Source organism: Leucoraja erinacea, chromosome 2 (assembly GCF_028641065.1).
Source record: "Leucoraja erinacea ecotype New England chromosome 2, Leri_hhj_1, whole genome shotgun sequence".
In the NCBI taxonomy this organism is placed as follows: domain Eukaryota; kingdom Metazoa; phylum Chordata; class Chondrichthyes; order Rajiformes; family Rajidae; genus Leucoraja; species Leucoraja erinaceus.
In genome coordinates, this window is record NC_073378.1 from 24,934,196 (window position 1) to 24,952,259 (window position 18,064).

At 48.6% G+C, this 18,064-nt stretch overlaps 1 protein-coding gene across 1 annotated transcript in view; it reads right to left on the reverse strand.

Moving 5' to 3' along the window:
• Window positions 1-10,954: 10,954 nt before the first annotated feature.
• The window catches only part of LOC129705333 (trafficking kinesin-binding protein 1-like), an 18,679-nt gene continuing 11,569 nt past the window's right edge, over window positions 10,955-18,064 (reverse strand). The window contains exons 2-3 of the mRNA XM_055648858.1: window positions 17,616-17,683; window positions 10,955-12,520 (exon numbers count right to left, since the gene is read on the reverse strand). Of these exons, the coding sequence (XP_055504833.1) occupies window positions 11,800-12,520; window positions 17,616-17,683 (789 nt within the window). The 3' untranslated portion in view covers window positions 10,955-11,799. The remainder of the gene's footprint in view (window positions 12,521-17,615; window positions 17,684-18,064) is intronic.

Here is an 18,064-nt window from a genome sequence, read left to right on the forward strand (position 1 = left end):
CTAAGGGGCGGCCTACAGACCCGTCCCGCGCGCATGCGGTATAGATCCGCGTCTGCTCCCTTCACCGGGGAAGTGACCGGGGACAGCGCCGGAGACCCGCAGAGTGGCAGCGGCTGATCTGGCGAGCGGGGCTCTGAACGCTGTGGAGAGGCCGCAGGGGGCACGGCCAGCGGTTGTTCTGTAGCAACTGGGCACGAGGGAGCAGTCGGCCCGGCCGTGGGAGGGTACATCAAACGTGTGACCTCTGGATACGGAGGTTCCTTCACAGGAAGGAGATGTTGACGGTTACGTCTCTACAGGCCTCCTCCATCGGCACTCGCCAGGTGTGAGCGCGGATCTTCGGCAGGGCTGTGAATGTGACCCAAACGGCCGTAGACCTTGTCGGTCTGAAGGCAAACAACTTGCTCACTGGAGAGAGATTTAAGTGGTTTGTTGGACTTGTCGAAAGATCGTTTCTGTGCATCACGTTTCAATTGGAGTTGTTTCTGGACAACGGGAGGTGAACGGACCCATGGCTGCAGCAGCTGCTGGGGCACGGGCAGGGCAGCACGGGTTTGACGCGGCATCAGGCGTTGTGCTGGAGATCCCAGTATCGAGTCACGGGCGATGTTCCTTAAGTTAAGTAGAGCCAGGTAGACGTCGGATTTAGGCCATTTAGAAAAATGGGCTGAAAGATGGCAGATGGAGTTTAATGCTGATAAATGTGAGGTGCTACACCTTGGCAGAACAAATCAAAATAGGACGTACATGGTAAATGGTAGGGAATTGAAGAATACAGTTGAACAGAGGAATCTGGGTATAACCGTGCATAGTTCCTTGAAGGTGGAATCTCATATAGTAAAGAAAGGTGGTAAAGAAAGCTTTTGGTATGCTAGCCTTTATAAATCAGAGCATGGAGTATAGAAGCTGGGATGTAATGTTAAAATTGTACAAGGCATTGGTGAGACCAAATCTGGAGTATGGTGTACAATTTTGGTCGCCCAATTATAGGAAGGATGTCAACAAAATAGAGAGAGTACAGAGGAGATTTACTAGAATGTTGCCTGGGTTTCAACAACTAAGTTACAGAGATAGGTTGAATAAGGTCTTTATTCTCTGGAGCGCAGAAGGTTAAGGGGGGACCTGATAGAGGTCTTTAAAATGATGAGAGGGATAGACAGAGTTGATGTGGACAAGCTTTTTCCCTTTGAGAATAGGGAACATTCAAACAAGAGGACATGACTTCAGAATTAAGGGACAGAAGTTTAGGGGTAATATGAGGGGGAACTTCTTTACTCAGAGAGTGGTAGCGGTGTGGAATGAGCTCCCAGTGGAAGTGGTGGAGGCAGGTTCATTGGTATCATTTAAAAATAAATTGGATAGGCATATGGATGAGAAGGGAATGGAGGGTTATGGTACGAGTGCAGGCAGGTGGGACTAAGGGGAAAAAAAATTTGTTCGGCACGGACTTGTAGGGCCGAGATGGCCTGTTTCCGTGCTGTAATTGTTATATGGTTATATGGTTATATGGATTTAGCAAGGTGTGAGCACTCCATTAATTGTTTGGTGCTCAGGACCGCACGTTCTGCGAATCCGTTGGACTGTGGAAATCCAAGCATAAACCAAGTCTATCCAGTCTTTCTTCATATGAAAGTCCTGACATCCCAGGAATCAGTCTGGTGATCCTTCTCTGTACTCCCTCTATGGCAAGAATGTCTTTCCTCAGATTTGGAGACCAAAACTGTACGCAATACTCCAGGTGTGGTCTCACCAAGACCCTGCACAACTGCAGTAGAACCTCCCTGCTCCTATATTCAAATCCTCTTGCTATGAATGCCAACAGACACACAGACACACACACACACACACACACACACACACACACACACACACACACACACAGTGGGGGCGGAGGGGCATGGATAAAGGACAATTATTGTTCAGTCAAGTCGGAGTTTCCTGCAAAAGACTTGTGACCCAAATTAGAATCACATTTCAAATCTTAAACTAATGATGCAGACCAAATGTTACACAGAAAAGCTGGAGAAACTCAGCGGGTGCAGCAGCATCTATGGAGCGAAGGAAATAGGCAACGTTTCGGGCCGAAACCCTTCTTCAGACTGATCGGGGGCGGGGGGTGGGTGGGGACAAGAAAGGGAAAAGGAGGAGTAGCCAGAAGGCTGGAGGGTGGGAGGAGACAGCAGGGGAGCTGAGGAAGGGGAGGAGACAGCAAGGACTAACAGAATTGGGAGAATTCGATGTTCATGCCCCGGGGGTGTAGACTCCCCAAACGGAATATGAGGTGCTGTTCCTCCAATTTCCGGTGCTGCTCGCTGTGGCCATGGAGGAGACCCAGGACAGAGAGGTCGGAGGCGGAGTGGGAGGGGGAGTTGAAGTGCTGAGCCACCGGGAGGTCAGCTTGGTTATTGCGGACCGAGCGGAGGTGTTCGGCGAAACGATCGCCCAACCTCCACTTGGTCTCACCGATATAGATCTGCTGGCATCTAGAGCAGCGGACGCAATAGATGAGGTTGGAAGAGATGCAGGTAAACCTCTGTCGCACCTGGAACGACTGCTTGGGTCCTTGAACGGAGTCGAGGGGGGAGGCAAAGGGACAAGTGTTGCATCTCCTGCGGCCGCAAGGGAAAGTGCCCGGGGAGGGGGTGGACCGAGAGGGAAGGGAAGAATTGACAAGGGAGTTATGGAGGGAGCGGTCTTTGCGGAAGGCAGATATGGGGGGAGATGGGAAGATGTGGCGAGTAGTGGGGTCACGTAGGAGGTGGCGAAACTGACGGAGGATTATTTTTTGTATGTGACGGATGGTGGGGTGAAAGGTGAGGACTAGGGGGACTCGGCCCTTGTTGCGAGTGCGGGGATGGGGAGAGAGAGCAGTGTTGCGGGGTATGGAAGAGACCCTGGTTCGAGCCTCATTTATGGTGGAGGAGGGGAACCCCCGTTCCCTGAATAGTGAGGACATTTCAGATGTCCTGGTGTGGCCAAATGGCTGCTCGGCAATTTGCTCAAACCTAGAGGAAAATTAAGAGCAGGAATGCAGCGAGCTATTTTATACAATGCAGCATCGTCAAGCCATTTGATAATTACTTTACATATGAAAGCAGTTTACAGTGTGTGAAACTATTGAAAGTATGCAGTGTTTTTGTAAGAGCACCAAATTAAATTTCTTTACAACACCAGGCGGTAATTTGTAGACCAGTATGTATTTCACAACTCAATCGTTCCTTCTCTCCAGAGATGCCGCCTGTCCCGCTGAGTTACGCCAGTAGCTTGTGTCCACTTACAACTGAACGTGGCCTTTGATACTAACCCCTGTACAATGACAGGCGAGTGACCCAGCGGCAAACTGTGTGGAACGTGCTGTAAGTTTAGCGTGGAGTGTGGAGTTTAGAAGGATGAGGGGCAAATCTTAAAGAAACATATACAATTATAAAAGGACTGGACAAGCTAGATGCAGGAAAAAATGTTCCCAATGTTGGGCGAGTCCAGAACCAGGGGCCACACAGTCTTAGAATAAAGGGGAGGTCATTTAAGACTGAGGTGAGAAAAAGATTTTCCACCCAGAGAGTTGTGAATTTATGGAATTCCCTGCCAGAGGGCAGTGGAGGCCAAATCACTGGATGGATTTAAGAGAGAGTTAGATAGAGCTCTAGGGGCTAGTGGCGTCGATGGATATGGGGAGAAGGCAGGCACGGGTTATTGAGAGGGGACGATCAGCCATGATCACAATGAATGGCGGTGCTGGCTCGAAGGGCCGAATGGCATCCTCCTGCACCTATTTTCTATGTTTCTATGTTTCTAACAAACCATACGCTTTCTTCACTGCTTGCTGCACCTGCATGCCTACTTTCAATGACTGGTGTACCATGACACCCAGGTCTCGTTGCATCTCCCCTTTTGTTGCACGCATTTCTAATTTCTTGTTTGATGCCATCCTCAACTCCACTACTACTGTTAGGTGGCCTGTACACAACTCCCACCAGCGTTTTCTGCCCCTTAGTGTTTCGCAGCTCTACCCATACCGATTCCACATCCTCCAAGCCACATCCTCCAAGCTTTCTATTGCGTTAATCTCCTCTCTAACCAGCAACGCTACCCCACTTCCTTTTCCTTTCTGTCTTTCCCTCCTGAATATTGAATATTCCTGGGTGTTCAGCTCCCAGCCTTGGTCACCCTGGAGCCATGTCTCCATGATCCCAACTATATCATAGTCATTAATAGCTATCTGCACATTCAACTCATCCACCTTATTACGAATGCTCCTTGCATTGAGGCACAAAGCCTTCAGGCTTGTTTTTACAACACTCTTACCCCTTTTACAATTATGTTGAAAAGTGGCCCTTTTTGATTTTTGCCCTGGATTTGTCTGCCTGCCACTTTTACTTTTCACCTTGCTACCTATTGCTTCCACCCTCATTTTACACCCCTCTGTCTCTCTGCTCACCCATTTAAGAACCCCACCACCTCTTATTCTCTGTTTATTATTGTTTTCTTCTTTCCCCCCTACATGTTGGGTCTGAGTGCTTCCCTTCTCTGCCTCCTGCCTCACACACTGTCTACTAGCTTTCTCTATTTGAGTCCCTCCCCCCAACCGTTCTAGTTTAAAGTCTCCGCAGTAGCCTTTGCAAATCTCCCCGCCAGGATATTGGTCCCCCTCGGGTTCAAGTGCAACCCGTCCTTTTTGTACAGGTCACACCTTCCACAAAAGAGGTCCCAATGATCCAGAAACTTGAATCCCTGCCCTCTGCACCTTCCTGCCTAATGTGGATTTCCTTCAGTTCTTCCGTTACCCCAGATCCTTTGGCCACTACTATATCAGGAAGATTGTTTGTGTCCTCCTTAGTGAAGATGGATCCAAAGTACCTGTTCAACTAATTTGCCATTTCCTTGTTCCCCATAATAAATTCACCTTTTTCAGTCTTCAAGGGTCCAATTTTGGTCTTAACTAATATTTTCCTCTTCACATACCTAAAGAAGCTTTTACTATCCTGCTTTATATTCTTGTCTAGCTTACCTTCGTACCTCATCTTTTCTCCCCGTATTGTCTTTTTGGTTATCTTCTGTTGTTCTTTAAACATTACCCAATCCTCTTGCTTCCCGCTCATCTTTGCTACGTTGTACTTTTATTTTTATACTGTCCCTGACGTCCCTTGTCAGCCACGGTCGCCCCTTACTCCCCTTGGAATCTTTTCCAGAGTTGAAATATGAAATACTAGAGGGCGCAGCTTTAAGGTGAGAGGGGCAAAGATTAAAGGACTTGTGCGGGGCAGGTTTTTTTTACACAGAGGGTGGTGGGTGCCTGGAACGTGCTGCCGGGGGGAGGGGGTGGTGGAGGCAGATACGATAGTGGTGTTGAAGAGGCTTTTAGATAGGCACATGGATATGCAGGGAATGGAGGGATATGGATCACATGCAGGCAGAGGAGAGTTGGTCTTGGCATCATGTTTAGCAGAGACATTGTGGGCCAAAGGGCCTGTTCCTGTGCTGTACTGTTCAATACCGGGACAAACTTGAGTCCCAGGACACACAGAGAATGTAGCGCAGTCTGAATAAGATAACTGGCTGCAAGGCAAGGTCAGGCAACTTGTGTAAGAAGGACCTGGAGATGCTGGTTTAAACCGTAGACACAAAAAGCTGGAGTAACTCAGTGGGTCAGGCAGCATCTCTGGAGAGAGGGGATGGGTGGCGTTTCGGGTTGAGACCCTTCTTCAGACTGGTCAGGGATAAGGGAAACAAGAGATATAGCCGGTGATGTGGAAATACAAAGGACAAAGAATGATAGATTTTGCAAAAAAGATTATGCATCAAAGTTAACAATGATAAAGGAAACAGTTCATTGTTAGCTGTTTGTAGGGTGAAAATGAGAAACTGGTGCAACTTGGGTGGGGGAGGGATATAGAGAGGGAATGCCGGGACTACCTGAAGTGAGAGAAATCAATATCCATACCACTGGGGTGTAAGCTGCCCAAGCAAAATATCAGATGCTGTTTCTTCAATTCGCATTTGGCCTCACTCTGACAATGGAGGAGACTGAGGACAGAAAGGACCGCTGTGGGTCACAGACTGTTTGGGCAAAATTCTCGTATAACATTCCACCCCTCGAACAGTCTGATTACTGTCACATCCGACCCGCAGGCCTCACCTCGTTACATCCGACCCGCAGGCCTCACCTCGTTACATCCGACCCGCAGGCCTCACCTCGTTACATCCGACCCGCAGGCCTCACCTCGTTACATCTGACCCGCAGGCCTCACCTCGTTACATCTGACCCGCAGGCCTCACCTCGTTACAACAGACCCGCAGGCCTCACCTCGTTACATCTGACCCGCAGGCCTCACCTCGTTACATCCGACCCGCAGGCCTCACCTCGTTACATCCGACCCGCAGGCCTCACCTCGTTACATCCGACCCGCAGGCCTCACCTCGTTACATCTGACCCGCAGGCCTCACCTCGTTACAACAGACCCGCAGGCCTCACCTCGTTACATCTGATCCGCAGGCCTCACCTCGTTACATCCGACCCGCAGGCCTCACCTCGTTACAACCGGCCCGCTGGCTTTAGTAAAGTCCATGCTGTCGTGATGCCAATTTGCACGTACAATGCAGTAGTATCATTGCCAACAAGACTGTCCCGTTGGTCAGTTACCAGACCACCGCTGTTGTCCACCAGCCTCCAAACATCCTGACAGGCCACCTTTCTGTCCATGGTCTCCTCCATTGTCAGAGTGAGGCTTAACACAAATTGGAGGAACAGCATCTCATATTTCACTTGGGCAGTGATAGGTTCTTGATTAGTACGGGTGTCAGGGGTTATGGGGAGAAGGCAGGAGAATGGGGTTAGGAGGGAGAGATAGAACAGCCTTGATTGAATGGTGGAGTAAACCTCATGGGCCGAATGCTTTTGGTACTTTGACCTTCATCAGTTAGAGTATTGAGTATAGAAGTTGGGAGGTCATGTTGCAGTTGTATAAGACGTTGGTGAGACCGCATTTAGAATATTGTGTTCAATTCTGGGCATCACGTTATAGGAAAAATATTGTCAAGCTTGAAAGGGTTCAGAAAATATTTACGAGGATGTTGCCAGGACTAGAGGGTGTGAGCTATAGAGAGAGGTTGAGCAGGCTGGGTCTCCATTCCTTGGAGCGCAGGAGGATGAGGGGTGATCTTATAGAGGTATACAAAATCATGAGAGGAATAGATCGGGTAGATGCACTGAGTCTCTTGCCCAGAGTTGGGGAATCGAGGACCAGAAGACATAGGTTTAAGGTGAAGGGGGAAAGATTTAATAGAAACCTGAGGGGCAACTTTTTCCACAGGGGGTGGTGGGTGTATGGAACAAGCTGCCAGAGGAGGTAGTTGAGGCTGGGACTATCCCAACGTTTAAGAAACATGGATAGGACAGGTTTAGGGGAATACGGGCCAAACGCAGGCAGGGGAGACTAGTGTAGATGGGGCATGTTGGTCACTGTGGGCTGGAGGGCCTGTTTCCACGCTGTATCACTCTGTGGACAGGAACATTCCATTATTTACCTGCACTCATGTCCACTCAGAATCAAATGAAGGGTCACTGTGGCCCTTCATTCATTTCCGTTTTTCAGTCGACTGATCGTGTAACTACAAACGTTAGGCCCCAACATGGTGAGAGGTGATGCCATTGTGTGTGTCTGAGTTTATATCCAGATGTGTGGACAGATTCAAATCCACTCTTGCCGATCGTCTTCCTTCAAGTAATGCTTTCATGAGAGAGCTAGATAGTGCTCTTAGATAGTGGAGTCAGGGGATATGGGGAGAAGGCAGGAACAGGGTACTGATTGGAGATGATCAGCCATGTATGACGGTGCTGGCTCAAAGGGCCGAATGGTTTACTCCTGCACCTATTGTCTATGTTTCTATGACCCGCTGAGTTCCTCCAGCATTCTGTTTTATATTTGGAGGAATACAGCATGGAAAGAGCCCCTTCGGCCCACCGAGTCCATGCTGACCATCGATCACCCGTTCACACTAGTTCTATGCTATCCCACTTTCTCATCTACTCCCTACACACTAGAGGCAATTTACAGAAGCCATTAATCTACAAACCTGCACGTCTGTGGAGTGTGGGAGGAAACCGGAGAAAACCCATGCAGGTCACGGGGAGAACGTACAATCTCTGTACTGACAGCACCCGTAGTCAGGATTGAACCCGGGTCTCTGGCGCTGTGAGGCAGCAGCTCTACCCGCTGCGCCACCGTGTCTTGAGGGGCTGAATGGTCTGACTCTGCTCCGTGAACTTATGAAGTGTTTTTAAATGTTAGCCGTTCCGAATGCTCAAGATCCTTCTTTATGTTTACAAAGCCCTTAATGGGCTTGCCCCCACCTACATCAACAGTCTGCTTACCCACCACACCACCTCCAGGTCCTTCAGATCGGCCGACTTGGAGTTACTGAACATCCTGCGGTCTAGGCATAAGCTCAGGGGCAACCGCGCCTTTGCGGTTGCAGCTCCTAGACTGTGGAACAGCATCCCCCTTCCCATCAGAACTGCCCCCTCCATCAACTTCTTTATGTCGAGACATAAAACTCATCTCTACTCTCAAGCCTTTCCTGACGTCCTCTGAGGGAGGGCTATATGTATGTATTTATGTATGTACTTAATCTATGAACCACTGTTGTATAACGTTAGTACCTCCACTAATGTAAAGCACTTTGGCCAACGTGAGTTGTTTTTTAGAAATAAACATGACGACTTTCTGTGAATCTACCCAAGTAAATACATGCCACACACACATGGAGATTGTAATATTTACATGGACTAATCACACTCCATCTATCACATACTATCACCTGCATTATCTTGGACACAAACGGAAAATACACAAAATGAGGGCAGGGGAAAAAAATCAATGTTTCAAGTTCATGGCAAAATCATACTTTAAAAATGAAACTTGTTCATCTCTCCTTAAAATACAGTGCATTGGTTAAAATGATTCGAAGTTAGACACAAAAAGATTGGAGTAACTCAGCGGGTCAGGCAGCATCTGTGGAGAACATGGATAGGTGACGTTTCAGAGTGCTGGAGTAACTCAGCGGGTCAGGCAGCATCTGTGGAGAACATGGATAGGTGACGTTTCACAGAGTGCTGGAGTAACTCAGCGGGTCAGGCAGCATCTCTGGAGAAAAGGAAGGGGCGACGATTAGGGTCAAGATCCTTCTTCAGACTGAGTCAGGGGAAAAGAAGAGATATAGAGGATAAAGGAAACGGGTCATTGTTAGCTGTGTGCTAGGTGAAAACGATTTAAACAATGAAACTCAACACGATGACTTAGAAGCTGGTACAACTTGGGTGGGGGAGGGAGGAGATGCAAGGGTAATTTGAAGATACCCTTTCATCCCCTCCCCACCCAAGATGTACCAGCTTCAAAGTCGTCTTGATGAGTTTCGTTGTCTGTAACTCGTTTTCACCTAGCACACAGCTAACAATGGCCTGGTTCCGTTATCATAGATACTTTTGTTGCAAATCTTTCATTCATTTGTTGTCTCAGCATTACCATCTATATCTCTTGTTTATCTTTCCCGACTCTTCATCTGAAGAAGGGTCTCGGCCACAAACGTCACACATTCCTTTTTTTCCCAGAGATGCTGCCTGACCCGCTGAGTTACTCCAGCACTCTGTGCAAAGCTCTGTGGCTGCAGAGTGACTTGGACTGGTTGGGTTAGTGGGCAGATGCAGTTTAATGTGGATAAATGTGAGGTTATCCACTTTGGTGGCAAAAACAGGAAGGCAGATTATCCAAATTGCGTCAAGTTGGGAAAAGGGGACGTACAACGGGATCTGGGGGTCCTTCTTCATCAGTCACTGAAAGTAAGCATGCAGGTACAGCAGGCAGTGAAAAAAACTAATGGCATGTTGGCCTTTATAACAAGAGTTGAGTATTGGAGCAAAGATGTCATTCTACAGTTGTACAGGGCCCTAGTGAGACACCTGGAATATTGTGTGCAATTTTGGTCCACTAATTTGAGGAAGGACATTCTTGCTATTGAGGGAGTGCAGCGTAGGTTTACAAGGTTAATTCCCAGGATGGCGGGACTGTCATATGCTGAGAGAATGGAGCGGCTGGGCTTGTATTATCTGGAATTTAGAAGGACGAGTGGGATTCTTATTCAATCGTATAAGATTGTTATGGATTTGGACACGCTCGAGGCAGGAAACATGTTCCCGATGTTGGGGGAGTCCAGAACCAGGGGCCACAGTTTAAGAATAAGGGGTAAGCCATTTAGAACGGAGATGAAATGCTTTTTCACACATAGAGTTGTGAATCGGTGGAATTCTCTGCCTCAGAAGGCAGTGTGGGTCGATTCTCTGGATGCTTTCAAGAACGGGGTACTGATTGTGAATGATCACATTGAATGGTGGTGTTGGCTTGAAGGGCCGAATGGCCTACTCCTGCACCTATTGTCTATTGATACTCCAGCACTCTGTGAAACGTCACCTATCCATGTTCTCCACAGTTGCTGCCTGACCCGCTGAGTTACTCCAGCACTCTGTGAATACCTTCGGTTCCTTTTTACACGTTAAAATTACTCTCTCGGTTCGACCTATCGCCTGTATTAATAAACGACCATCAGATCACTCGGGGCATTTCCATCGCACAGACCTGGATAGAGTGGATGTGGAGAGGATGTTTCCACTAGTGGGAGAGTCTAGGGCCAGAGGTCACAGCTTCAGAATTAAAGGACGTTCCTTTGGGAAGGAGATGAGGAGGAATTTTTTTAGTCAGAGGATGGTAAATCTGTGGAATTCATTGCCACAAGACGACTGTGGAGGCCAAGTCAGTGGATATATTTAAGGCAGAGATGGATAGATTCTTGATTAGTACGGGTGTCAGAGGTTATGGGGGAGAAGGCAGGAGAATGGGGTTGAGAGGGAGAGATAGATCAGCCACGATTGAATGGCGGAGTAGACTTGATGGGCCGATCTGGTCCAATCAGGTGACCTGATGAAAGCCGCTCCCATTCTGATTGTGGAGCAGACAGAGTGCAAAGTCCAACCAACCGGCCAGGATTCACAAAACATCCACTTCAATGTGAGTGTGTTTCACATCCGACTCCTTGCTTAATATATACATATGTATAGGAGAGGACCGTACACTTACACTGAGTTTAGGGCCGGTATTCTATGTACATTATCATACAAGGCTTGTTCTAATCCTATCAGGCACTAATTCAATGTATTGGACACCGAGAGAGAAGCCATCAGTAGTTATGTCACTGCCTGCTTTGTTTCTTTAAGGTTTACAGATACAGCATGGAAACAGGCCCTTCGGCCCACCGAGTCCGCGCCGACCAGCGATCACCCCGTGCACTAGTTTAGAGATACAGCGTGGAAACGGGCCAATTGGCCAACCGAGTCCACACCGACCAGCGATCCCCACACACTAACACTATCCTACATAAACTTGGGACAATTTACATCCACCCATTAACCTACAAGCCTGCACATCTTTGATTTGTACGGGTGTCAGGGGTTACGGGGAGAAGGCAGGAGAATGGGGTTGAGAGGGAGAGATAGATCAGCCATGATTGAATGGCGGAGTAGACTCGATGGGCCGAATGGCCTAATTCCGTTCATGTAACTTAATGAGTGCAGGAGGAAACCGGAGCGCCCGGAGAAAACCCATGCAGGTCACAAGGAGAACGTACAAACTCGGCACAGAATTCGCCCGTAGTCAGGATGGAACCCGGGTCTCTGCCGCTGCGCCACCGTGCCAGCCCGTGATTTTGTGCTGAGGGCTGCAGGATGGCGTGGTGTCCCCTCGTACATTCAGCTCACTGCGGGTCCGGATGGCCAGGTAACGCAGCCCCCATCAGGATGCCGGTGGGCTCGGAGACGGGTCCCCTCATCTGCATGCTGGGCCCCACCATGGTGGGCAGGCTGCGGTTCCTGCGGATGCCGGCTCCGAGCTGGAGACCACCGATGGGGCTGCGGGAGATGTGGCCGTAACCCGGCGACTGTCCGTCTCTCAGCAGCGTGGCCGCGGTGTGGCGGTCGCCATCGTCCACTGTGCGGTCCCGCAGCGCCCGGCCGATGCCCAGCCGCTTCACCTTGGCCACCAGGTCGATCCTGGCCATGCTGACCTCCGTCTGGCTGTCCACATGCCTGGTGGTCTTGTCCCCCCCCCTCAGCTCCTTCAGCAGCGAGCTGGCTGGCAGCGAGGTCAGGAAGGGATCGTCGGGGCCGCAAGGGGCCCGGGCATCGGGCCAGGGGCCGGGAGCGGGGAGCAGGGGGGAGTTGGGAGGGGTGGAGGGGAGCGTGGGGGGTTTGGGCAGCTGGAGGCCGGGGGCCAGGCTCTGGTAGACGGCAGCTGAGATCCCCCTCTCCTTCAGTAGACGCACCAGCCCCAGGGAGGTGCTGGTGGTTGTGGTGCCCTCCCTCAGGTTGGTGAACGACTCCGCCAGGCTCAGGCGTCGAGGGGTGCCCGGGGTGCCAGCGGGGGAAGCGCTCAGTGCACACACACTCCCAGCGAACGAGGCTGGCAACACATGGAGGCTGCAACACAAACAAACAAGACCGTTAACCCAACATACAGTCACAACAGACCCTCCAGCCCAACCTGCCCACACCCACCAACATTCCCCATCTACACTAGTCCCACCACACAGCAGTCCTGAACTACTATCTACCTCATTGGTGACCCTCGCACTATCCTGGTGTTATAAGATTGTTAAGGGTTTGGACACGCTAGAGGCAGGAAACTTGTTCCCAATGTTGTGGGGAGTCCAGAACCAGGGGCCACAGTTTAAGAACAAGGAGTAAGCCATTTAGAATGGAGATGTGGAAATACTTTTTCTCACAGAGAGTGGTGAGTCTGTGGAATTCTCTGCCTCAGAGGGCGGTGGAGGTCGGTTCTCTGGATGCTTTCAAGAGAAAGCTAAATAGCGCTCTTAAAGATAGCGGAGTCAGGGGATATGGGGAGAAGGCAGGAACGGGGTACTGATTGTGGATGATCAGCCATGATCACATTGAATGGCGATGCTGGCTCGAAGGGCCGAATGGCCTACTACTGCACCTATTGTCTATTGTACTTGATCGGACTTTACTGGCTTTAAGGGCGTGTCCCACTCGGCGACTGCCGGCATCATTGACTGACGTATGGGGCGTGATGCGACGTGATGACGTATTGACACGCGGTGTGGTTTTCAAGTGTCGCAACATTTTTTTTGTCGCCGCTGGATTTTGAAATGTTCAAAATCTTTTGACGACACTGATATGACGCCAGCAGTCACCGAAGAAAATCGGCAAGTGGGACCGGCCCTCTACCTCGCTCGTTCAATCAGCTGAGAAGGTTGTTGGCTGCAACCTTCCCTCCATTGATGAACTGTACACTGCAAGGGCCAGGAAGCGAGCGGGCAAGATCATCTCTGACCCCTCTCACCCTGGACACAAACTCTTTGAATCACTTCCCTCTGGAAGGCGACTCCGGACTGTCAAAGCTGCCACAGACAAACATAAAAACAGCTTTGTTCCACGAGTAGTAGCTCTACCCGATAAACAAAAGTCTGTAGCCTCCTTTTGCTCTGGTATTTTATTTCATTCACATGTTTAAATGATGTTTTATTTTTAATTGTTTACTGTTTATCGTGTTGTTACTTGCGAGCAGAGCACCAAGGCAAATTCCTTGTATGTGAATAAACTTGACTAGTAACATTTTTTCATTCATTCACTAAACGTTATTCCCTTATCATGTATCTGTACACTGTAAATGAATCGATTGTAATCATTTCCGCTGACTGGTTAGCACGCAACAAAGTATTTTCACTGTACCTCAATACATGTGATAATAAACTAAACTAAACTAACCTGGTGGCTTAGATTCTACAGCTTGAAAGCGCGCACCACCAGATTCAAGAACAGATTCTTCCCTCTTGTTTACAGAACACTGAAAAATCCGTCCATAAACCAGATGTAGCCTTGATCTTCCAACCTACCCCATTGCAGACCTTGGACTTTTCCCTTGTAACTGCAAGACAAGATTTACCAGGATGTTGCCAGGACTAGACAGTGTGAGCAAAAGCGAGGGTTGAGCAGGCTGGGACTCTATGCCTTGGAGCGCAGGAGGATGAGGAGTGATGTTATAGACAATAGGTGCAGGAGTAGGCCATTCGGCCCTTCAAGCCAGCACCGCCATTCAATGTGACCATCCACAATCAGTACCCCATTCCTGCCTTCTCCCCATATCCCCTGACCGCTATTTTTAAGAGCCCTGTCTAGCTCCCTCTTGAAAATATCCAGAGAACCTGCCTCCACCGCCCTCTGAGGCAGAGAATTCCACAGACTCACCACTCTCTGTGAGAAAAAGTGTTTCCTCGTCTCCGTTCTAAATGGCTTACTCCTTATTCTTAAACTGTGACCCCTGGTTCTGGACTCCCCCAACATCGGGAACATGTAGAGGTGTATAAAATCATGAGAGGAATAGATCGGGCAGAGTCTCTTGCCCAGAGTAGGGGAATCGAGGACCAGAGGACATAGGTTTTTAGGTGAAGGGGAGAAGATTTAATAGGAATCTGAGGTAGCAACTTTTCCACTTAGGTGGGTGGGTGGTGGGTGTATGGAACAAGCTGCCAGAGGAGGTCGTTGAGGCTGATGCAGTAACAACATTTAATGGACATTTGGACATGTACATGGACGGGACAGGTTAAGAAAGATATTTGGCCCAAGGCCCTCTAAATCAATATAGACACAAAATACTGGAGTAACTCAGCGGGTCAGGCAGCATCTGTGGAGAAAATGGATAGAAACATAGAAATTAGGTGCAGGAGTAGGCCATTCGGCCCTTCGAGCCTGCACCGCCATTCAATATGATCATGGCTGATCATCCAACTCAGTATCCCGTACCTGCCTTCTCTCCATACCCCCTGATCCCCTTAGCCACAAGGGCCACATCTAACTCCCTCTTAAATATAGCCAATGAACTGGCCTCAACTACCCTCTGTGGCAGAGAGTTCCCACTCTCTGCGTGAAAAAAGTTCTTCTCATCTCGGTTTTAAAGGATTTCCCCTTTATCCTTAAGCTGTGACCCCTTGTCATGGATAGGTGACGTTTCACAGAGTGCTGGAGTAACTCAGCGGGTCAGGCAGCATCTGTGGAGAACATGGATAGGTGACGTTTCACAGAGTGCTGGAGTAACTCAGCGGGTCAGGCAGCATCTCTGGAGGGAAGGAATGGGTGACGTTTCGGACTGGAACCCTTATTCAAACTGAAAGATGAGAAGGGGAGAACAAAGATGCATCAAAATTCTTCCATTCTGTTTATCTCTGGCTGTTCAAATGTCTTTTAAAGGTCATAATTGTATATTTATAGCTTCCTCCGGCAGCTCGTTCCAGAAGCAGACCACCCTCTGAGTGGAATAAGTTGCCCCTGAGGTCTCACTTCAATCTCTCCCCTCTCACCTTTAGCCTGTGCCCTCTAGTTTTAGAATAGTCTATCCTGGAGAAAAAGACTGTGAGCGTTCACATTATCCGTGCCATTCATGATCTTGTACACCTCACTAAAGTCACCCCTCCCTCAGCCTCCTGCAATAGACAATAGGTGCAGGAGTGGGCCCTTCAAGCAAGCACCACCATTCAATGTGATCATGGCTGATCATCCACAATCAGTACCCCGTTCCTGCCTTCTCCCCAAATCCCCTGACTCCGCTATCTTTAAGAGCCCTGACTACACTCCAAAGAGTAAAGTCCCTGCCTATCCACCCGCTCGCTGTTACTAAAGCCCAGGTATCATCCTGGTGAATCTCAGTTTAGTTTAGTTTATTGTCACGTGTACTGAGGTGCAGTAAAAAGCTTCTGTTGCGTAGCTAACCAGTCAGCGGAAAGACAATACATGATTACAATCAACCCATTTACAGTGTAGATACAGGATAAGGGAATAAAGTTTAGTGCAAGGTAAAGCCAGTAAGATGTTCGGCAGCTGTGGCAGGGCTTGAATGCCATCACATACAAGGCGAAATCAGGAGGCGGCTCAAACGACAGCAAAGTATCACTGCCTGACGAGCTCAATGCATTTTACACACGCTTTGATAGGGAGAACACTGATGTGCCTTCCCGAGCCCCCATTCGCTGTGATGGTATTTCAGTCTCAGTCACAGAGGCCGACGTCAGAAGATCCTTCAGCGGGGATGAACCCTCGAAAAGCGCCTGGACCTGATGGTATACCTGGTCGTGTTCTAAAAACCTGTGCGGACCAACTGGCTGAGTTTAACTGGACATTTTCAACCTCTCATTAATAAGCTCTGAGGTTCCCACCTGCTTCAAAAGGGCATCAATTATACCAGTGCCCAAGAAGAGTAAGGTGACGTGCCTCAACGACTATCGACCAGTGGCACCAAAGTCCGTGGTGTTGAAGTGCTTTGAGGGGTCGGTTATGGTGGATATCAACTCCTACCTCAACAAGAACTTTTAGTTTCTCTCTGGTTTATCATATTACATAGACATAGAAAATAGGTGCAGGAGGAGGCCATTCGGCCCTTCGAGCCAGCACCGCCATTCATTGTGATCATGGCTGATCATCCACAATCAATAACCCGTGCCTGCCTTCTCCCCATATCCCTTGACTCCACTAGCCCCTAGAGCTCTATCTAACTCTCTCTTAAATCCATCCAGTGACTTGGCCTCCACTGCCCTCTGTGGCAGGGAATTCCACAAATTTACAACTCTCTGGGTGAAAAAGTTTTTTCTCACCTCATCGAAACATAGGAAATAGGTTCAGGAGTAGGCCATTCGGCCCTTCGAGCCTGCACCACCATTCAATATGATCATGGCTGATCATCCAACTCAGTATCCTGTACCTGCCTTCTCTCCATACCCCCTGATCCCTTTAGCCACAAGGGCCGCATCTAACTCCCTCTTAAATATAGCCAATGAACTGGCCTCTGTGGCAGGAATTCCAGAGATTCACCACTCTCTGTGTGAAAAATGTTTTTCTTATCTCGGTCCTAAAAGATTTCCCCCTTATCCTTAAACTGTGACCCCTTGTTCGGGACTTCCCCAACATCGGGAAAAATCTTCCTGCATCTAGCCTGTCCAACCCCTTAAGAATTTTGTAAGTTTCTATAAGATCCCCCCTCAGTCTTCTAAATTCTAGCGAGTACAAGCCGAGTCTATCCAGTCTTAAATGACCTCCCCTTAATTCTAAGTGGCCCCTGGTTCTGGACTGGCCCAACACTATTGTTCACTGTGTACTATGTTTACATATTGCGTTGTGCTGCAGCAAGTGAGAATGTCATTGTTGTTTCTGGGACAAACGATAATAACACACTCTAGACTCTAAAGTCGGATCAAGGATAGTCCGAGGGTCACCATTGAGGCCGTTAGTACTGTAGGATGGAACTGCAGATGCTGGTTTACACCGAAGATAGACACTAAATGCTGGAGCGGGACAGGCAGCATCTGTGGAGAGAAGGAATGGGTGACGTTTCGGGTCGAGACCCATCTTCAGACTGACTAAATGTGGAGGTGTGCGTTTTCACACATCTGCACCCGCCTGCTCCCTCTCCAGCTTCATCACCTAGTGAGTTAACTGTAACTTAGGGCTTTGATCTCTTAAAAGAAACTGCAGAATAAATTAAAATGGAAATGAAAAATGATACCTGAGGTAATGATGAGAACAGTTGAAATTGTCAACATTCCTAGTTACTATTTCCACTTGTTTACTGTCCTACTGAAAATCATAAGGAGAAAGATGATTAAAACTTCAAAACAAAGGAAAAAATAGAATTAAATTAAATTTAAAATGAATTAAATTAAAATGAAAATGAATTAAAAATTAAATTTAAAATGAATTAATTAAATACAAAACGGATTGATGACTGATTTCTTAAATATTTTTGATCCAATTGTTCACTGAACAATGAGAAAAATCTTTTGGCACCCAACAAATAACCCTAACAATGGTGCAGCGCCAGAGACCCGGGTTCCATCCTGGCTACGGGTGCTGTCTGTACGGAGTTTGTACGTTCTCTCCCTGTGACCCGCGTGGGTTTTCCCCGGGTGCTCCGGTTTCCTCCCACACTCCAAAGACGTGCTGGTTTATAGGCTA